Source organism: Lissotriton helveticus, chromosome 3_1 (assembly GCF_964261635.1).
Source record: "Lissotriton helveticus chromosome 3_1, aLisHel1.1, whole genome shotgun sequence".
NCBI lineage: Eukaryota > Metazoa > Chordata > Amphibia > Caudata > Salamandridae > Lissotriton > Lissotriton helveticus.
Genome location: NC_136061.1, coordinates 588444113 through 588467389, shown reverse-complemented (window position 1 = coordinate 588467389; position 23277 = coordinate 588444113). Strand labels below are relative to the sequence as shown.

General features: G+C 42.7%; 1 protein-coding gene across 1 annotated transcript in view; it reads right to left on the bottom strand.

The window, feature by feature from the left end:
• UNC80 (unc-80 subunit of NALCN channel complex) overlaps positions 1-23277 on the bottom strand; it is a 2761828-nt gene that overhangs the window by 1312794 nt on the left and 1425757 nt on the right. Inside the window, exons 34-35 of the mRNA XM_078680564.1 lie at positions 5508-5639; positions 4704-4847 (exon numbers count right to left, since the gene is read on the bottom strand). Of these exons, the coding sequence (XP_078536690.1) occupies positions 4704-4847; positions 5508-5639 (276 nt within the window). The remainder of the gene's footprint in view (positions 1-4703; positions 4848-5507; positions 5640-23277) is intronic.

The following is a 23277-nucleotide window of genomic DNA, read 5'->3' as shown; positions in this document are numbered from 1 at the left end:
CAATGAGTATCTCCGTCTTGGAAGAATTTAGCTGGAGATAGTTCTGTGACAGCCAATTCGATATAGCCAGGATATCTTCCTGGAACTTAATTTGGTCAGCCCCACTGTTCTTAGAAAAGGAGAAAATGAGTTGTGTATCGTCCGCGTATGATGTTAATTTGATGTTACGATCCTTGGCCAGCATGGCCAGGGGGCGGACGTACACATTGAACAATGTGGGGCTGAGCGCAGAGCCCTGCGGGACTCCACAGTCCAGGGGATATATGCTGGATGAGTACGGCGGGGCGTGCACTTGGAAGGAGCGGTCGGATAAGAACGACGCGAACCATCCCAAGGCACTCTCCCTGACTCCGATCTCCCACAGTCTCGCGAGCAGGATCCTGTGGGAGACCGTGTCAAAGGCCGCGCTCAAATCCAGCAGAACCAGGGCAGATGTCTCACCCTGGTCCAGCCCCTCCCTCAGATGTTCCGTAACGGCTAGCAGAGCAGATTCCGTGCTATGTTTAGCACGGAAGCCATGCTGAGATTCGTCCAATATTCCATTCGACTCCAAAAAGGTGGTTAAAATGGAGTTGACATGGGCCTCCATCACCTTGGCAAGATAGGGGAGCAAGGAGATGGGTCTAAAGCTGTCAGGTCTAGTGGGATCTAGTGATGGCTTTTTTAGAAGGGGGACAACTTTAGCGTGTTTCCAGGATGGGGGAATGGTCGCAGACTGAAGTGAGTTGTTAATTAGCATCCGCCCTTCTCGTAAGATGGAATCCTGGAATAGTCTAAATAGTTCTGGCTTAACAGGGTCTTCCGGGGAACCTGATTTGACTCTTTTAATCAGAGAGTCCATCTCAGTTTGCTCAATAGATGGTAAGCATTGTAGTAGGAATGGCGAGTCGATGGACCCCATAAGGTTGGAATTAGCACTGGGTCTATCTGAGGTTAAAGAGTTATAAATCCCTTTGACTTTGTCTACGAAAAAACAGGCCAGCTCTTCACATTGGGCATCAGACGCAATTAAATTACCTGGGCCTACTGGTATCTTGGTCAGATCTTTTACTAGGGTAAAAATGGTTTTGGAGCGATTGGTGCTGGAGTTGATCAGCTCTGTGTAGTATTTGGCTTTAGATAGTTTTATAAGTTTGTGGTAAGCTTTAGTAGCTACTCTAAAGTTAATTTTAGCCAAATGATCATACGACCTCCTCCAGAGGCGCTCCAACTGCTTACATTGTTTTTTCTGTAATGTAAGGGCCTCAGAGTACCACGGATGAGTTTGGCCCCGCTTGGGCCTAGAGCATTTCATAGGAATGAAATGGTCGAGTGATTCTTTTATCCACTCCCTATAGGCTGTATCGGCCTCGTCCAGGTTGCTCGGCCAAGTGGGGCAGGAGGAATGGAGTCTAGCTTCGAACGCTGCATAGTCAAGCTTGTTCCAGGGGCGTCTCTGCAACGGAGGTGGTAGCTTTTCCCTACATCTAGCAGGAATCTGGATGGTAGTAAAAACCGGAAAATGATCTGTCCAGGTAAGAGGACCGAGAATGGAGACAGACGCTTCCTGGATGTTCGTGAACACCGGATCTAATAAATGGCCTGCCTGATGCGAAGGCCCTTCGACCAACTGGATAAGCTGGCAGGCTTCCATATCGCCCAGAAACTTCAATATAGTGGGCGAGTCTCGACATTCAAGATGAAGGTTAAGGTCCCCCAGTACACTGAAATTAGCTGGCTGTAAGGCCAGTGCAGTGATAGTTGCCACCAGCGATTCTTGAAAGGCAGTGGCTAAGCCGGGGGGGCGATAGATTAGGAGCCCCGTAAGGGTGAAGGTGTCAGAAACCCTCGCCTTAAATACCGCACTTTCACAGTTTGTTATGGTTGTGGGGTTAAGGGTGCAGGAGTAGATGTCTTTGAATATCACTGCTACACCACCACCTCTACCTTTTGGTCTATTCTGGAGGCATATGAGGTACCCCAGGGGTAGCGCCAAGGTGGAAATGGCCATGGTGTCATCGGTTAACCATGTCTCCGTCAGAAATAGAAAGTCAGGGGAGTGGTCTACGAGGAACTCATGGATGTCCTCATGATGTTTCACTAATGACCTGCAGTTGAGACTCACTAAGCTTAACTTTGTAGGGGACTTAGCTGCTAAGGTTGCAGGCGCTACTAGTTGGCTAGTCCCTGAAGCCTTGAAGCCACACTGGTCGCATTGAGCGCAGAGAGAGCCAGGGGACCACAAATGAGGTGTACATCCTGCCTGTCTTCCGATAATAATCAGCTCCTCCCGGGCATAGGGGGCCATTGGCTGGCTAAACAGCCAGGGGTCAGGACGACTGGCGACGGACTAGCGCGGACGGGCGCAGACGGGCTCGCCTTTGGCGAGCCTTCGGCGACCCGCCGGCTACCCGCCGCGCGCGTCCGCTGCGCGTGTGTTCGAGATGCAGCCTAAATAATCACCGGTCCCGCCTATGGCGGAATAATGACGCCCTTGGGGGCCGGTCTCAAGGTCAGGAACGCCCTCCACTCAAGCGGCACCAGCCGTGGTGGAACGAGGCGATGACCCGATGAAAGGCGAGTAGGTTTTTCCACAGAAAACAGTGAGTATAGCAACTCAATACCGTAATTTTAAAAGCAGTGCACAGTTACATGGAAGTGAGAATAAAACAAACACAAACGCTGCTGCGGCGCCTCGTATCACAGGCGCGTCCGCTGCGCGTGTGTTCGAGATGCAGCCTAAATAATCACCGGTCCCGCCTATGGCGGAATAATGACGCCCTTGGGGGCCGGTCTCAAGGTCAGGAACGCCCTCCACTCAAGCGGCACCAGCCGTGGTGGAACGAGGCGATGACCCGATGAAAGGCGAGTAGGTTTTTCCACAGAAAACAGTGAGTATAGCAACTCAATAACGTAATTTTAAAAGCAGTGCACAGTTACATGGAAGTGAGAATAAAACAAACACAAACGCTGCTGCGGCGCCTCGTATCACAGGCGCGTCCGCTGCGCGTGTGTTCGAGATGCAGCCTAAATAATCACCGGTCCCGCCTATGGCGGAATAATGACGCCCTTGGGGGCCGGTCTCAAGGTCAGGAACGCCCTCCACTCAAGCGGCACCAGCCGTGGTGGAACGAGGCGATGACCCGATGAAAGGCGAGTAGGTTTTTCCACAGAAAACAGTGAGTATAGCAACTCAATACCGTAATTTTAAAAGCAGTGCACAGTTACATGGAAGTGAGAATAAAACAAACACAAACGCTGCTGCGGCGACTCGTATCACAGGCGCGTCCGCTGCGCGTGTGTTCGAGATGCAGCCTAAATAATCACCGGTCCCGCCTATGGCGGAATAATGACGCCCTTGGGGGCCGGTCTCAGGGTCAGAAACGCCCTCCACTCAAGCGGCACCAGCCGTGGTGGAACGAGGCGATGACCCGATGAAAGGCGAGTAGGTTTTTCCACAGAAAACAGTGAGTATAGCAACTCAATACCGTAATTTTAAAAGCAGTGCACAGTTACATGGAAGTGAGAATAAAACAAACACAAACGCTGCTGCGGCGCCTCGTATACCGAGGAGATACTGGTGCAGACTGTAAGGTCAGAAGTACGTTTTACTAAGTATAGAATATCTCCTTAATGCCAGACAGCTAATCAACATTATAAATAGCAGTAAATCTTAATGCAATCCTTCTCAATGACAAGTAAGTTGCTGTTGTCAATGGTCTTGATGTCAAAAACGTTTTAGACACAGAACGGTCATTCCTGCGTATTTGAGGGTGTCTCAACTGAAACCAAGGATAGGCATGAGATATACCTTAGTTTCATTTCAGGAGGTAGAGCCACCGGCCTCTGTCTCTCACTCGCTACCACCTGAAGAGAGTATATTCCTGCCTCTATCCATACTACACTGCATACAATTTATGGAAAGGGTGCACATTAGCAGCCAGACAAAACATACTTTCTTTAAAAAAAAACAATGGGGTGAACTGCATAAATCCCAACAAGAAAAACATGCGAAAATTGGATTAAAGGCAGGTCCAAAAGAAAAGTCTTTGAGTTTCTAGATTTTCTAGGTTTTCTCTGGTTGTGTGGCAAATCGAAAGAGACACTGGACTGATAACAGGGCACTGTGGGTGTCAAAGAACGCATGGACTTAAATAGGTCATTCTTAATTCTCTTTGCAGGCTCTTCATGAATAGATATTGCAACTGGACCTGCATTAATATCCAAGCAATTCTGAATCTGATGGTGAGCCCCGATGCAGGAAGTATCCCACAGTTCTATAGCTTCACTATATTTCACAGATGTGAATGCTTTGACATTCCCTGTCATTCGGCTCTCAATCGAAAACTTAATTACTAGAAACAGTTTTCCCATCATGAGTCCTCAACAAGTCCATCTTTAAACGGAGATATTATAATGGTTTATTACTATGTAACAACATCCCGTATTGGAAAATGATAACTTACCTGTAATTCTAGGGCTCTATCCTGAATGTCTTATTTGAATTCATAATCATTACAATGGCTCGGCATATGTGTGGTGTTCTTATAAATGTTAATGGAGATTCAAAAGCAGATGAATCTATGAAAGATCCACTGCTGGGAAACATGCATTTTCAGAAGCGTAATACAACTGTGTTTTATTAGAATGGAGGTGGAATCCATAGAAACTACATGACCAGATTTTATATTATACACCTCAAGTATGCATTGCTCAAATCATACCTGCCACACCATCCTCTCTGACGTCCCCATCTTCCATCAAGTGAACTATTGGTAGTACTGCGGCACAGATGCATGCTGGAAATACTGGTTGTGGTGGTTGTGGCATGTGGTGGTTCGTGGTATGTTCTGTTCCCCGCTCTTCATCTAAAATCATGAGAAAGGTATTACAATCATGTTTATTTTAGCTGATGAGGGTCAAATATAATCAAGGTATTGTGTTAAATTCTTTTGGGTGAGGGTGCTTTCTAAATGCTGAGGCGTTCAAAAAAGTACAAATACATATACAAATATGGATTACATAACTAAAACATAGTTTTCTATGTAGTCCAGAACTGTTGTAAAACTTACTGAAAGAAATCCAAAAGGTTTGTTGCGTAAATGGAATTTCTAAACAAGCATTAACAAATGTAATGTGTCTGGCATGCAATCTTACTGAATGTCTGTAATACACACATTGTGTCACATGGTGGCACTATTAATCTAGGCATATTAAAATATAGGTACTTCTTTATTTTGAGAAAAAAGTTATAACGTGTAAACTTTTAACCATCTGTGACGTTTCAGTACTCTTTACAGATGATCAGTTACATGAGCGTTCGGCAACAGGTAACTAAAGCTGTCTGTAGCCAGAACATTCAATACTGGTGATGGAAGTAGTGTAAATACCAAACTCTACCAAAGGAGGCTTGCATTGAATCTGCAAGGATGGCTCACGGTAGTGGGGTGTTCATTTAACGGGTACAAAATGACTGGGTTTCAAACCCTGTGGCATAATGACATGCTTGGTTGTTGAGTACCAGTCACCTTCTGCACTGGCCGCAGAACGCATCGACCACACTGAGCCCCGGCGAAAGGAGTAGTTCCGGTGTGATGTGCTGGAGGTGCAGGATGGACTCACAGACAGGCGTCGAGATGCCAGATTGGTGACTTCTTCTACTGACAAAGAAAACTGGAGATATGAATCTTTGCATTGACTGGATAGAGTGAGCACACTCTACCAGGCTATACTGTGCAGAGTTTAATAAAGAATAGTTAAAGTACATGGATTTCCAAAGACGCAAGTCAACCAATGTGATAAGTGGGCATTAGAGCAAGACTAATGACTACAAAATAAAACAGAAAATGTTACATATTCACTGTAATGTATATGGTATGCATAGCCCTTCAGCCCCCGCAATGACATATATAGGATGCGCAGAATATTGTATCGTATGATTTCATGTGGGCACCACACAGAGAGGCCCTTCTTTTCTTTGTTATGCAACTCACCCGGGGGCCTCTGCCACAACAATCATACATTTTCAGCTATGCAAAGACCCACTGAAAACGCGTCTCTTTAGAAATTAGGGATCACTTTGTGATCATCTTTCATCTACAACTGTAACATTTATCATAAGGGGTTAAGATTAAAGAACTAACTCATGCAAATATCTTCCCACAAGAGTTCAAATTCAGCCTAAGGCAGGTCCAAAAGGCAGCTAACAGCTAACAGATGCCTCAGTTCAGCCTACCTACTCCCATTGAGATAACCTCCAGATAGGAACTGTGGACGTTTGGGAAAACAGCTGTGTCCAAGGGACTGTTCATGGTTACCTGGAAGAGAATATCACCACCGACTGCATACACTCCGAGGCACAATGTGAACTGTGTCAGCCTGAAACAATATGGCTTTTAACATTTTTGCTTGGTTAGAGTGTCACAAAGTGCTTTGAAGTGGAAGAAAGGCTGCCTGTTAGGTATATATATGTGTCTTACGTGGTTCCACTCACTCCAAATATAAGCCTTATCATTCCAACACAACTTCTCTCCCCTCCGCACAAGTATATCTGTCACATAATGCTATTATTAGCCATTATATGTGTGGGTTGTTGTCCTGTATTGTCACAATTGGGTAATATAGCACGTTCTAGTCTGTCTGTATGCCTTTTCCAGTTGGTGGTGCTGTATGCGTGATTAGTGTATGTGGTATTTATCTTTTCCCCCATCCTCTATTGCACAAACAGACCACCGTTTTCCATCAAGGGAGGTAGTTGCTAAATCCCCTTCCTACCCTATCTCCAAACCATCTCGCATCTCCTGCAGGACTTTAAACAGTGTTTCCAGGGTCATGTGACCACAAGACATGTCACTGAATTGCGAAAAACCTCTTTCCATTTCCTATACCCAATAATGCCCATGGTACTTATAAGAATGTCTGTTAATTCCAGAAAACAAAAAATTCAGCTCAGACAAATCTTCATCCGCACTCTTCTATGTTTTTGGTGACTAGTCACTAGTGCTGGACAAAAAGCTTCAACGTTGGTTACTACACAACTAATGAACTCATATGTCACTGACGGAAGTGTCGCAGCATGATCAGATTCTTGTGGGGAAACTCACAATCAGCAGACTATGCACAGCTTACTAAGGTAGTCACCACAGCCAAGGGTCCCTGGGTTCCACCACAAAGAAAGACATGATTAAATATCCAATTTACATTTAAATCACGCAGATGCTGGTACATGTCAAACGTCTCCATTCTCCCTACTGGGATATACAGATAATACCACCCATTCTCAGAAGTTAGCATGAACCTAGACACCAGTAGCATCATCAGAAATAGAACTGACTTTTGATACATAACGCAAAACTACATTTGTAAATTTTAATGTGTGTATATGTTGTTCTGTACAGGTTGTTGAGTGGGTTCCTTTTTCTACAAGTACTTTTTAATATCTGCTTTGATTTCTTCTTTTCTACTGGTTGAATTTGCTTCAGTTTTCCTAAAAATACTGCAGTTATACTTCGGAGATGTCCACTTTAATGTAATTGGCGGTGAACCAAGATATACCGCCTTTTCCAACTACGTGCGTGTATGAGGGTTTTATATCAAGGTAAAAGACCCTAGCTATGTAGTTACAAGTGGTCCATTGTCCCTCATTTGATTTTTCGATATAAAGCTTGGAAGCTGAATGGATCTCACCTTCCTTCTCCCTCCCCCCAAATATTGATTGTAAATCACTTTAATGTAAAGCCTCTTCGGAGCATCGTAGCAGTAGGAGCTATCCCCATTTTTAGATTCATGCTTGCTTGGTCAAGAAGAGTGTCTGTGGAATGTGCAGATTCGTGAATGTGAGGATTTGGAGACCCGCTTGCTGTAGGAAAGCAAGGAGATGTAAGGGCATGTTTGTGAGAACAGGTGTTATGAGTGAAAGGGCAAAAGGGGAGAAAGGCTGGGTCCTGTCTCTGACCGGCCGGACCACTCTTATATAGTAAACAAACAAAATTGCCGGGCAGTTTTAGTTAATGAAACGAATACGCACCTAGTATTACCAATTACTAGGCTGACAAACCATCTGTGTTTAGTCACTTATATTTTTTATGAAAAAAAGATGATCAAAAGATTTCATGGCATCAAAAGCGATTCACTTCACATTTATAAAGGTTCACAAATACATTGAAAAAACCATACATGATACATTAAATCAAAACATACACATATAACAATTGTGAAAACGTTAAATGAAGACAACTGTGAAATGCCTCAAAACAATTCCTTTTTAGAGGCACCAATCCTAAATGCAAATAAACAAGTGGACAGTTAAGAGAACAATCTAGCCTACTTGTTATAACCACCACTAGATACACATAAATCAGTTCAACGTACGGTGCACACCATAGGAAAACACAAAACTATGCAGCAATGTCAAGTTGTGTACAAATTATATTCCTATTGTGCCCTAACAAGTAAGTATCTGGGTGGGACTGGACGCCGACGCGTTTCGAACCCGTTGAGTAGTTAAAAGGGTTCTCCTCAGGACAAGGATTGGGAAGGTCGTTGTCGCTTATTCTAGAAGTATCAGGATGCTACCTTGATGTTTTAATGTGTGAGCACACGAATGGAGGAAGCTGAAGTGACTCAGGTCGGGAAGGGCGGGCGCGCCTTTGTTTACAGATAGTTAATTCACGGCGCGAACTCGAGCGGCAGCCGCCGCGGGTTCGGCAGATTTTGGAACGAATAAATCAGCGATGTGTTTCGGGCTCCAGACGGCAAGGGACTGACAACGCGTTGAATTAACTATCTGTAAACAAAGGCGCGCCCGCCCTTCCCGACCTGAGTCACTTCAGCTTCCTCCATTCGTGTGCTCACACATTAAAACATCAAGGTAGCATCCTGATACTTCTAGAATAAGCGACAACGACCTTCCCAATCCTTGTCCTGAGGAGAACCCTTTTAACTACTCAACGGGTTCGAAACGCGTCGGCGTCCAGTCCCACCCAGATACTTACTTGTTAGGGCACAATAGGAATATAATTTGTACACAACTTGACATTGCTGCATAGTTTTGTGTTTTCCTATGGTGTGCACCGTACGTTGAACTGATTTATGTGTATCTAGTGGTGGTTATAACAAGTAGGCTAGATTGTTCTCTTAACTGTCCACTTGTTTATTTGCATTTAGGATTGGTGCCTCTAAAAAGGAATTGTTTTGAGGCATTTCACAGTTGTCTTCATTTAACGTTTTCACAATTGTTATATGTGTATGTTTTGATTTAATGTATCATGTATGGTTTTTTCAATGTATTTGTGAACCTTTATAAATGTGAAGTGAATCGCTTTTGATGCCATGAAATCTTTTGATCATCTTTTTTTCATAAAAAATATAAGTGACTAAACACAGATGGTTTGTCAGCCTAGTAATTGGTAATACTAGGTGCGTATTCGTTTCATTAACTAAAACTGCCCGGCAATTTTATGAGTGAAAGGGCGGCAGATCTAAAATGCAAAAACAGGATATGTGATCTTGAAAGTGACACTTCGATAGTGGGGGTGATCTTTGGCCTTGATATTGTTGGGAGGGAATACTACAAAAAGTACATGCAGAGGTATGAAGAGTTCCAAAATGGGGTGAGATGGGAGTATGTTCAGGAAAGGAGGAGGGTGAGTGAAAGATTGTTGAGTTGGGAAGTTAACACATTGCCAATGAGTTAGTTGATGATGCTTAAGTGGTTGTGAGGAACTCAACAACAACGGGAACACATGAGAAGGGTAGCTGTTACAATTCTTGAACTGACAAACTGCAAGGTGTGAGAGACAAAGCAGAGGGGCGTGATGCAAGCACTGTGCAATGCAAAATGTAGTTTTAGTTGGTTGTTTCTTAATTTATTATCCACGTTTGGCTGCCTCTAGGCCCTCAACACCCAAGTCTATTACTATTGTGATACACTGGAGGACAGAAGGGACGTTATTTGCTTCCAATTTCCAAAAGTATAACCAGAACAATGACTGTTACTGCATTGCGTTTTGCAGTTGTCTTTTTCATTCAATAGGAAATGTATTGTGCGTATTTGAGCACAACTGTAGATATTACATTTACTGTGATTTTCTCCTATTTACCTCAAACCCAAAGTTCTTAATCTAAATATTTATATAAAAAGTTATTTGCATCACTGACTGACATGACTTCTTCCTTGAGTGTGTGTATCATTTATTGCCTTGGTGTGTACGACAAATGCTTAGCACTGCCCTCTGATAAGTCTAACTGCTCGACCACACCAGCACAAAATAGAGCTTTAGTATTATGCTTACCTCTGTAAACCAATAAGGGTCTCTTCGACATCTCTGCACGGTGTACCACCTTGTGGTGCACTATATAGAGATGTGGGTTTCCTACCACAACACAAATGCATAGGACAGTCTTTGGAATAGAAGATTGCCCCCTCTATAATAGCTGCCCATCTCGCACAGTCCAAATTTATGAACTTAACACCCACTGCATGTGGGGAAGGGCAGAAATAGAAAGGTGGGAGGATGGATAGGGAAATTACAAAACTGAAATGCTGCAATGGCAATTTTGTAATCTATAATATAAGTTACGTCTTGGATCTCATTAATGCAAATACTCAGGATCAAATCTTCTACATGAGAGTGCTTGCGCTACCAATAAGAGATTTTAACACGCATTTGGCTGGCTTAAGGGGTGACATCAATTGTAGGCTATGCTACAACTATCGAGAATCATGGTTCCATTTGTTTTGTTGTTGCCCAGCCCTAGATCATCAAAGGAGACTACTGTTAAAACCTATCTTTTTGGCAGAGGGAGTTCGTTCTTGTGCACAGGCAAATTCCTTTTGCTTCAGCAGTATACCACCTGGGGGGCTGGGCAATTGTGCAACATTTGTGAATATTTTAAATCAATTATTGTCAAATGCCCGGGCGATAGCCTTTCTACTGAAATGTCAGTTAACAATTACATCATTTACAATTAGTACTGGGCTACCTGCTCAATAGTTGGGGTGTAAGTAAGAGCGGATTTGGAGAAAAGTTGCCCCTAGGATGGACGGTGTCCGTTAGCGAGTTTAAACCTTCTTAGAAGGAATATTTGGCATGTCAAGGCTCTTAAAAGAAGATTATGGTGGGCATTTTTGTGGGTACCCTTGTATTTTGGAATTCCCCTCTGGAGAGGGAGGCACCAGGAGGGTGGGTGAGAGGTAAGAAAATGGACAAGTTCAGTAGGTATTAAGCTCAAGCAAGTATATCGGAGGATCTAGATTGCACTGATCTATTGGTGCCCATGGAAAGGATTTAGACATTATTGTAATCCGGCTCACCGTAATTATCTACCAAATCTGTGTACATATTTCTGACACTGTATTATTAATATTTTATATTGTTTATTAATTTTAATGGATATGAGATTATGTTTTACTTTTATGAAGGAAATTGCACATTTAGACTGGGTTAGATCTAGGCACTGTGCACTTTAATAAGGTATACTGTGCTGATTACCTGAAGAATGGAATAGCCCTGATTTTTAATGTTATGTTAAATTTTTATGGCTTTAATCAACTATACAATAAAATGCTACAGATAATATAACAGTTCAACCCAATAAATACTTCAGCTCTGTGAAATTTACACAAAGGAAATGATAAAATTATAAGATTGAATATTGTGATTTTGTACCCGGGCATTGTTAGCAAGTCTCTACAAGCAGAGTGCATAGAAAAACAGACATGCCGAATGTAAGACTTGCCACATCTATTCACCAACAGTGACCACTGAAAGTCTGAGGAGTAAATGTCTACTGTTTCCTCCACAGTGTGGGTTGCTTTTTTATAAACATTTTTTCAATATTAGCCAGAAAGATTTCCTTTTTCGGCTAGAACAATTTCCTTTAGTTTTCTTAAAAATACTGAAGTTATTATTTGGTTTCCAAAGCCTTTATGGTTGTCATGACTGGTGTACAAATGTCACCTGAGTCTGTCCAGGCACTATATACTGACAATGAATATGAGAAAGGGAGTGAGTGTGCCTTTATTTGCCAATTCCTCAAAAATAGGGAACCTTTTCTTACCAGTTTGTATTATGGGTGCTTTTACCTTTGGCTTCTGACTTGCCACCCTTGGCGACCAAATCCGGCTTAACACCTGAGGTACTTCTTGTTCCTAAAAGCAGAATACAGTCTTAAGTGCCAAGCAGGTCCAGATATTTGTTCGATGTATCATTCAGATCTAAAACCGGTTCTTCCCTTTCTCCAATGCAGGGAGCCCTGGTCTTCAAAATATTTTTTGACAGGTAGCATTTATCTTGCTCCATGTCCATCAAATTTAGTACTGGGATCAGAGAGTATCAGTCTGCAAACAGCAGCCCAATGACACTCCAGTCCAACAAGCTTTCCAAATGCCCAATTCTCTACTCTCTGTCCACACCAATATTTTGAAATCATCATTAACAGAGTGTAGGAGTGGTAGGTGGATTGACTCAAATAAGGCAGACTATGGATTAAGAGTCTTGGGCAGTTTTGATAGGAAATTTATGAAAAGTTACAGACTATAGAATAGGCTAAATCAGACAAAGACTGCACTTTAACTTGTAAAGTGGCAGGTATGAATATACAGTAATTTGCTAGCAATATGCCCTTTAAGAAACATATGGCTTTGATAATGAAGAAGCTTGGTACATTGGAGATCATGAATGTGCCACAGGTCATAACGTATTTTATAATATTATGCAACTTATAAAGTAATTAAACTTTCATAAATTGATTTTAATACTGGGTGATGTAAAAATGAATTTAAGTCCCATTGGAGAGTAACTTGTGCTTGCAAGTGATGTATACCTTCTTCCACATACACAGAAAAGAGAAAATAATTTCCAATCAGATGGGAGAAAAGAGAGGATAACATACTGCAGCCTGTCAGCCTAAAATCTTTTGAGTGTGTATTTACCAAATGCTAAACCCCATTTTTAGTTTCTGTATTCCCCAAAATATGCTGAAACCCATTTTGAGCTTCTGTATTCCCCAAAATGACAGTAGTCTCCATGGTTCACTTGCAAATAATATCACATGGAATATAAGTCTGCAAAATCACTAGTGCCACCTCAGACATAGTTGCATAGACCCTTATGCCTTACGGATGGGGAATGCCCCTCACTAAGCTATACTATAGGATGCAGACAATAACCAAATGAGCTATCAAGGTCTTTGAAGCCTTTTCTGGGTAAAATCTGCCATAAGTGATGAAAAGGTACTGCAAACAAATGACTCAGGAAATATGTGTTGCTCTTTTTGTTGTATATGTGAATATATGGAAAGAACCGAAGCAAAGAGGAAGAGTGGGGTGGGAATGGCAAAAATGTAAGGGCCAGGTGAGTTAGGAAAACAGGAAAAAGTTAATATCAGGCAGTTCCTTTTAATGACAATCACATGCAGGTAGGGATGAATGTGGTGGGCAGTAAGGGTGACAGAACAGTGCCCGTGAGCCTTTACATAAAAATCTAAAATAGCTGAGGACCACTATTGTTTGCAATGGGATTTTGGATGAGAACTGCAAAAGAAGCATGCCCTTAGTGAACACGCTCAGAAAATAGCTGTATAATAATCTTTAAAGGAGTTGAAACGCTGATCATTTAAAGAATTGCTTCCAGGATTCATGCTTTTTAACGGTAAGGACTCAATAAATAGGACTACCAGAACTTTGACTTCAGTGACCTTTACCTTTATTTAGAAATTCCAGCGGGACCTTTGTTGAGTGGCAGTTGAGAGTTAGTAGGCCCTAAAAGAATCACATGCACTGTCTTTGGAAGATCTATTTGATGTATGCACTGTGTGTAGTTTACTGAGAGTATCAATGATAGTTGTGCTCATTCTCTCATATTTAAAGATCCAGAATACAAAAAAATTGGGCAATTGTTCCCAGTGCATATGTTAAATCTAATGGGAGGCATTTCAAGGGTTGATAGAAGACCACCGGCTTCTCTATCCCGGAGCCCTGATAGGGGGCATATGTTGCCCCTAAGTAAATCTGGCTAAGGTTTACCTACAAATCACATACTCTATTAACACACTTAAGTGTTATCCAAGTAGTGGTCTCCAATGTTTGGAGTTTCAAATCACTTGAAATCATAGGCTCAAAAGGCTTATGAGGTAGAACATAAGAAACAACATGCAGGTTCCAAATTGGATCAACATATCCAAACAATGAATATAGGTGGACTCACCTATGAAGATGGCCCTCATCAGCAGTGTTTTACAAAGAAATACTCTCCTTCTCATGTTACTTAATAAAAGCTAATGCAGATGGATACAACTTGTAAGAATCTTCCTGGATACCAGTGTCAAAGAAGTTACACAGAGAAGAAAGAAGTTTGTGGAATACACAGTATAGCTTCATTTCCCTCCTCAGAGCCCAGTAACCAGATCTTAGCCAAATGCTCCTGTAATGCTTCTAAGATTTACTTGCTGTACTAGATTAAGATTTTTCTTTGCCAAATCCCTGGTTGACTAGGCTCAGAGGCAGATGAGTATGGTGGTGATCATCAACTTGAGCTGAAATAGCAGCTCCTGCAAAACTAAAATAAACATGGGGAAATTAATCTGTTCCAGAAGATCTTTAAATCACAACCAATTTAGCAATTTAGGTATAATTATAGATGTGTGTTTATATCTTGCTGTTTCCCATTTGGAAGCAGAGATTCAGTCAGGCTGAGGCATCTCACTACTTACTGAACATGATAAATATCATGTTCTTTAAATCAATTTGTACAGTGAACTGGTTAGTGTGCTCATACTGTGTGCACAAACTAAATTCCAGTTGGGTTGACTCCAGGCCCAGCCCTTCAATGAATGTTGGCATTAAACACTAGCAAGAAAAAGTCTGGAAAGAAACAGTGGTCCCCTTGCCATGTACCGAATGGTGAAATACCTTCATGGTCAGGGAGAAGCCGCTTTCCATTGGTACAATTTACCATGTCTGCCTCCGATCATCTGTGGGAATCTAAAGATTATGCAAAGTAGGTTCCAAGCAAACTCTATGCTTTGTAAGGAGTACCTGTGTGCATACAATCTTAAAGGGAACAATGATAGCTATATGTTCTATGAGCTACCATCAGAGCAGAGCAATTTCTACTGTATATGATAATGTTGTGTGCATAGACTGACAGTAGAGTGTGTCCCAAACTGCCAACAAATTATTAGGTGGCTTTGGATGACATGCAGCTGATATTCGTTGTTTAAGAGCAACCGAGCACCAGTGTAATACAGGGCCCCAACATGTCCTGAGGTTGAAATCTCACATGAAGAGTAGTGTACTGCAAATAGTGGAGGACACATCTACTTTTGACTTTATCCAAAAGTAACCATATGAATGTCAGTCTTCAAGCAGAGTTGAGTACAGAATTTGCCACGTTCACTATCAATCCCAGATCAAACAGCTTTAAGGATTGATCGACACCCTAGGGAGGTAAGGTTTCAGCCAACTGGGTAATAATATAGGCAATGATATGCATATCTGACATTACAGAAAGGCTGTAACTATTGTCATAAATAATTAGATGATGAGTACTTTACACTGGTAATGGTTTCTGCTTACCCCAAATATGATCTGTTTCCTCCAGAAATTAGTTTCCAGCCATCCACATGGTGTAGGCCAAATAACCTATTCCACAGCTGAATTGCCAAAAGTATCTAAGTGAGTGTTACTTTCTTGAACAGCACTTTGAAAATAAAGAGCTTGAACAGATATAATTTTCTCCTAAACATTACTCAGTTGCTGTATGGATGGGTTTGTGTTATATAAATTTATAACATACACATATTCAATATTTGTGTAACTACTGGAAAAGCTGAAGGTAAAATCTCTGGCTCAGTAAGTGCAAGTCAACTAGCGGTATGGCTGCCAACTTCAAAAGCTTTGGAATTTCCTGAAGGAACTCAGGCAAAGATGACTGTTGATAATCAGCAGAAGAGAGAGAATTGATGAGGAGCGGCAGTTTGAATTCGTGTCCAGCAACCTCCAAGGGTCCATGGCAATGTTATTTGATACTTGCAATGCTTAGAAAACTATACGGTCCATGGAACAAGACATTTGATTTGATGGAGTCAATTCTGCATATTATGAGCTGAGAAAAGAGAAAGCTTTGGATGAATTGTGATATTTTCTTATCTGTCCACTGATTGATATGTTCTTTGGTTGTGTCCAGAGTTGGTAACTCAAAAAGACCAAGGAATATCTTTGAGCTGCAGTGTGAGGGAGACCACCCTGTATTCAACATTATTTTAAGGACCATATCCATGGTTTCTTGCCTTGTATGGAGCAATACATTTGGTGGAAACATTTAATGAATGAATTTGCATATTTTGTAGGAGTTGACTTTCCAAAGGCCAAACATTTCCATTTATTGATAACTGCCAGGCCCACAGATGACTGATTGACAGGACAGACTGCTGTATAATAGTTTTCCTTCTTCATAACAACTAGAAATGATGGTGGTTTCAATGGATGCTGGATGCTACCTTAAGTACATTAATCCTATTGAAACCAATAATCCCTTAAGCCTTGTGGGGTGTTCTGACCTAAGCCTGATACAAATTATGGCTTCAACCATAAGTAGATGGGAAAAAGCACAAGTTACTAACCATAGTGGCTTTTGTACTGGTAGCCCTTTGTCCTTCTTTCTCCATGCTCATTAAACATCCAAACTGCAAGACAATATAACAGAACATCTCTTGCACAGTATACATATAAAATGTTACTTTCCTGTAATAAAGGTTCTCCAGATGACCAACTTTCCTGGATTCATACTTTGTAAGAATCCTTCCCCAATTGTGGACTCCGGAATACTTTTAAAACACACTTTACTGAGGAGCACATTTGTGCTATCAGAGTTCATGATCATCACCAAAGACTTACATGACACTGTTCCTTTATGAAAGAAGCCCCAAGCACTCCCTAGTGGGAGGTGGCTCTGCCAGCAGTGCACTAACTGCTACATTTCTTTTCACATTTCTTTTTACACTAAAACATCTTGGCAGCTAAAGATTGACAAGCTGCATATGAATCCAAGGAGGGTGCCAGTGAAGAGATGCAGCATTATGTGTAGTTGCCTGGGATCCTTCCTAGATTGATAAGCCAATATAAACTTCCAACAGATTCCTCTAATTAAGAATACTCCTTCAAGGCTCCAGACTGGGTCAGAAAATTTCCCTAGCAATGACTCTCCAGTACCATACACTAACATCAATTCCAGTATATTTTCCAGGCCTAACTGAGGCATCAGGAGGGGAGTTGAGCCACAACAGCAAACAAAAAATACATTAAAACATGTCCTCATACCTTGGAACTTATTAATTCCTGCACTAGCTCATTTGGGGGAGGAGGAAGAGTGGAGAGGAATTCAGGGGAAGATTATGTAGCCACCAGAAATACTGTTATCAAAAGTAAGTAACTTTTCCTTCTGATGGATACATCTTTCTGCAAATTCTTCACAATATCAATGAGTCAAACCGTTTTATTTCCCTGGGATGGGGGAAAGAGCAGCTAACCAAGGAAATCATACAACACAGCATGGGCAAAGATGTGAGCATTATTGCTTTGCAAAAGTGTGCAAGAATGGCCATGTAGCAGCCAAACAGATGTTGTAAGCCTAGGTCTCTCAGAAAAGTGCTCCAGTAGTAACCATGGCTCTGGTCAAATGAGCACACATGCCCTCTGGAGGATCTTTCTTGGCCAAGGCAGATCTTGACAGAAAGGATGACCCAATATAAAATGGTACATTTGGTCATCAAGCTGTCCTTTTTACTTATATGGAACAAAATTGAGGCTATTTCCTGTTATGGGCAAAACTAAAGAGATGCACACATGAAAAGCCCAATCAGAGGGAAATTGCCTCAGTCATTCAGTATAGCTCCCACTTATAGTCCTCCAGTGAAATACTGGGGGATCTGCTCTCAAGCTGAGGGAGACTGCAAGATGGCCCATTACTGGGAAGAGTCCTTCTGCTCATGTCCACAAGATTATCAGCTGCTAACCTATGGGCCGCACCCTACACTGCCATATTTGTTGATATAATGGATGATAGTTGTGTTATCTCACAGAATATGGACAGTGACTCCTGACATGGAAAGGAGAAATGCTTTTATGTCAAACAGGAATACTGGTTGTTTGAGCACATTTAAGAACAGACACTATGGCCCCATGCCGTCATGTCTCTCAGATCAACACCCCAGATCCATGGAGGAGGCATATATGATTATGGCAGGCTTACCCAGTACAGGGATGAATTTGGTACCCTTAAAAAGGTAAGATAATGAAGCACCTACTAGAAGATCCATATGTGAGCTAAGAGACTAACTTGGAGTTGTAGCCACTGCCTCTTCAGACACCACTCGAGTGTTCTTATCCGCCACCTGGCCTGAGACAGCAACAGGACTTACAAGTCCATGAGGCTTAGCAGGAGCAAGATCTGCCAGTTCAGGATCTGACCCCTAGACAGACACATTGAAATTATTGTTCAAATATATGTGACCCTCTGAGAAGGAGGAAAGGCATCCATAAGGGTGGTTGAGAACTGGACATCTAAAGATCATATTCAGTGTAGGAGTGAGGTGAGACTACTGGATGCTATTGGTTGAGCCCAGATCATGGAAGAAAGTCACTGTCCACTGGAGATGATAATAAACCAGCATCAGGGACTCAGCCTTTACCAATCAGTCATCCAAGTACGGAATTATTTGGGCTCCTGCCCACAGTAGTAAAGCTGCAATGACCACAGCACCTTCATAAGGAAACAAGGAGCTGTCATCTGTCCAAATGTGAGGATGGTAAGTTGACTGCGTTAGGACCCCACTGTGATATTCAAGTGGCGCCTTTGGATGGAAACAATCAGATGGTGAATACTTTCTGGGGGACAGAGACGCAAATCAATCTCCAGACTTCAAGGGAAACATGAACTGTCTGAGAGACAGGATTTTAAATGTGTCCTGCTGGAAGATCAGGTTCAGAAGGCAGAGACCTAGGATAAGTCTCAGCCCTTCATACTTCTTGTTCAAGTAAAGGGAGTAGAATCCTGTGTTCTCTCTCCTATGACCTCTCTGTTAGGCAAGGCAAAGTCTTCCCCCTCTAAGCATGAAATGTGAGCCAGCAAGCACCCTCTTAAGGAAAGGCGAGTTTTTTGGAGGGAAGGATAGACAAGGAATGGTATAACCCCGGAGGATCAGCTTGATGTCACAGCATTCGTTGTGATTTTTGGTCAGTGGGTAGTACAATAGGAGGCTCTCCTGGGGGATAAAGAAGGAGAGAGAAGTTAGTGCAAATGGCAAGACCTGTGGAGGATAGTAGAGACTGGATCTGTTGCTACTGGCAATGCCCTTTAGATTCACTTCTGCCCACAAGGAGCAAAATAGTTAGTATAGCATTTGAATGAATTGAGACAGTTGTCATTTTTGAGACTGCACAGCAATAGAACAAACAATGAATTTTTCAAAAATGTTGGTGGAATTGCCAAATGCTGGACCCAGTATAACAAAAAACACACTAGTCCCTGGTAACAATACTTTTGATACAAAGAACCAAATGGCGAATATCATTTATTCAAAGGAGTTTATGGAAAACGAATTCAAGACCTATAGCAGTGCAGTGAATACTGGTGCAAAACAAACATGCTCAGTCCTGTCTTTTGAGGTGATACACTTAAGTGATAAATCATGATCAACAATTGTATCAACAAATACGAGAACAGCACGGCCCGTTACATACAGCAAGTTCTCAACAATCATACAGGGTCCATGTTTTTAAAGTCAACGACGTTTCGATAGGAATAAAAATTGTGGAATAATCGTCAGGACTTAGGGGAATATAATGAGCCGACAGAGACCTGAAACATTAATAGAAAACGGTGATCAGTGTGAGGGTAAGAAAAATATAAGTGAGCCAGCACAAGGCATATGCAAAAACAAATGAGACCATACCAACATTATGAAGGGTAATACAGTTGCTAAAGGAGGGGGCCCTGATGACAAGCTTCAAGAACAGGGTGGCCAGGAATAGCCTACATATAAAAAATGGAAAGAGGAGCTCCTTAAAACCCTTGCAATGGGTAATACTGATGAAGGAGAGAGTATGCGGTAATATGAGAGGCACTGGCATGTGCTGAAAAAGTTATGGATCCCAATCAGCTCGAGTGGGGTGTGCTTGGGGTCTGGGTCTCAAGGTTGGGTTACGGATTTCTTCAAGGGCTGGAATCAGCCCAAAAATGGGGATGCGCTGATAGCGCTGACTGGCAGCATGGAGTCCTTTCAGGACAATTAGTTCTCATGGGGGAGTGTGAGAGGGCAGCATGCCTGTTAATGTAAGCAATAGAAAGATAGGAAGAACCAAGAACTAAAATGAAGAAACTGAAGACGGACTAGACCCAGTGACAGAAAAGGGAGAAGTACAGGGTGCTATTTTGAAATGGTTTAAAAGACATTGAAAACCTAAAATAAAATAGCATAAGTACACTTACAACAAAATCTTAGGACAGTACAATAAAAAAAAGTGAAACAAAACAGAAATAACTTATGTACATTGTGAAAAAGATAAAAAAGCAAGAACAAAAATAATTGAGAGTCTATATAGTATCTATATGAGAATTCATTTTAAATTAGGAATGTCCAATATTCCGCATGATTTAGACCTGTGCGTATAGTGACCAAACAAAGAATCCAATGCCATTCCTCATTGTTTAATAGGGATTCGATGTCGCCTTCTCTCTCAAGGGTGGAAACAGAGCTGATAAATTGCCACCAGAAGTCGTTCTCGCAACGTCCAAACTCTAAAAAATGTGACACTAGAGGGGCAGTGAGAACCATGCAGCTGATGTGACTCCTGTGTATAAATATGCAAATCCTTATTTTTTGTGTGGTTTGGTCAATGGAAAGTAGGTTATAAGGACATAGAATAGCATATATTACATTGGCGGTGTTACAGTCTGAGAAAAATAACAAAAATGTAGTGAAATTCTGATGTGCAAATTCTTCTGTCTCAATGCAAAAAGGACATACAATACATTGGCCGCATTTGTAGTGTCCTTTCATGGGGGAAAGACCCCAACACTCCATAATGGTGTCAGTTGGTCTGGGAGATGGTATGGCTGCATAGCGAGGTGGTCTTTAAGTTCCTTTCCCACTTGTTAGCAAACATAGGTGGCTCAAACACAAGGTCCTCAGCTGCTACAATATGATAACGTTTTTTAATGCTTTTGGAGATGAAGGGGGCCATTATGATGACGGGCGGACTTAGTCCGCCCGCCATCATACCGGGACCTGGGACCGCCCGCCATAAGGGCGGGGGTTCCAATCAGGGCATTAGGATGCGCCCGCCACACAGGCGGGCGCATCCTGTATATTTACCATTGCGGCGGGTGGAGCAGAAATCTCCACCCGCCGCAATGGTAAAAGTGCAAGTTGTGCTTTTCTAAGCGCAACATGACAGGCACCGCGTGGTGCCTGCCATGTTGCACTTAGAAATGCAGGGGGTACCATAGGTACCCCCCATGTGCACCCCCCAAGCCACGGACTCCCAGGGGGCCCGCAAGGGGCCCCCGCAGGGAGTCTCCGCATGCCTTTCCGTGGCGGCATTGCCGCCACGGAAAAGCATCAGCAAAATGCCGCCACGGAAAAGCATTAGCAAAAGCCCATTCTAATATGGCGGGCGGCGTCTAACAGACACTGCCTCCATATTAATTGTTTTCGGCCCCTGCAGCAAGGCTAATATGGCGGGGGGAATTGGGCAATAGATGTCGGGCGGATTTCCTCCGCCAGGCTGGCGGTGGCCACCGCCAGCCTGGCGGAGGAAATCCGCCCGACATCGTAATGGACCCCTAAGTTCGAACTTGGAGAGAGATTAGTGATGCAGATAAGTCCATTGGATTCCTATTTTGCATAAGACGTTAGTAGAGTCACATGTGGGCAGTACCATGCTCTCTTAGCAAAGCGTCTAATCAAGCATTTGAGATAAACATGTTCAAGTAATTTGTGGATTAAGATCTCCACCTCCCTGATTAAATCAGTTTTGTGTTTGCAATTCCGTCTTAATCTTAAAAGTGACTAAATGGTAGCAAGTCCCTCAGTGAGCCTGAATGGTGACTGTTATATGCCCCATGAGGGTATCCCACAGGGCATAAGTCATAGCCCAATGTTTTTATGTTTTGACACAACCTCACCATTATTCACCAGGTCAGGGAAAGGCTTTTTAACCTGGTCAGGCATGCTGGTAACTGAAAGTTTTTCACATACCTCTAAGACATGGATGTAGCAACCTAAAGGACAAGTTACTTACCTTCAATTACACATTATCTGGTAGAGACATGATCCAGCCGCAGATTGCTTACCTTAGAACTTCCAGGCGTCATGCTGGATCCAGAAGATTTTTGATAGCAGTGCCCCTGCTATCAAACTATTCTGTTTGACGTCGTAGGCATCGGATTTGTCGTCGTTGTGATGTCCGCATTGCCTATATGGGCACCACCTCAGTGCACTGGCATCAGTACCTTTTACGATTTTCCATGCCCGAAGCGCGGACCCATGAAGTGACTGACCATGGTGTGTTAAAAGACAACTAGGGCCTTGAAGGGGAAAAGCCCTGATACTAAAAACTGATCCACAGTGCGGGGATGATGGGCGGGTTGGTAATGATTCTGCAGCTAGATAGTGTCTCGACCAGATAAGGAGTTACCAAAGATAAGTAACTTGTCCATCCGATAGAGACAACTAGCTGTAGATTCCTTACCTTAGAACAGATACCCAAGCAATACCATCCCCGGAGGAGGGACTGCAGAAAAGTGTTAGATCAGAAAAGTCATGTAGGACCGAATGGCCGAAGAGGCTTTCCCAACAGACTTGATTATCCAGGCAATAATGTTTGCCGAAAATGTGCAGGGATGCCCAAGTGCCTGCCTGGCAGATATCAAGGACTGGAACACTACGCTGAAGAGCTCTGGTGGCTGCCTTAGCTCTGGCTGAATGAGCTCTAAGGCCTTCAGGAGGATGTTAATTGGTCAAGGCATAACAGATGTTTATGCAAAGGATAACCCAACGAGAGATCGTTCTCTTCTGTACAGCATGACCCTTCTTTGCTCCAATGTACCCTACACAGAGTTGGTCATCCACCTGGAACTCTTTAGTTCGATCAAGGTAGAATGATGATGCTCTTTTTGGGTCCAGGTGGAGGAGACCCTCTGCTTCCTTGGAAGGATAAGAAGGAGAATTGAAGGTTGGCAAGGTGACTTTGATTGCCCTAGATGGAAAGCTATCACCATACTGGGCAAACAAGAA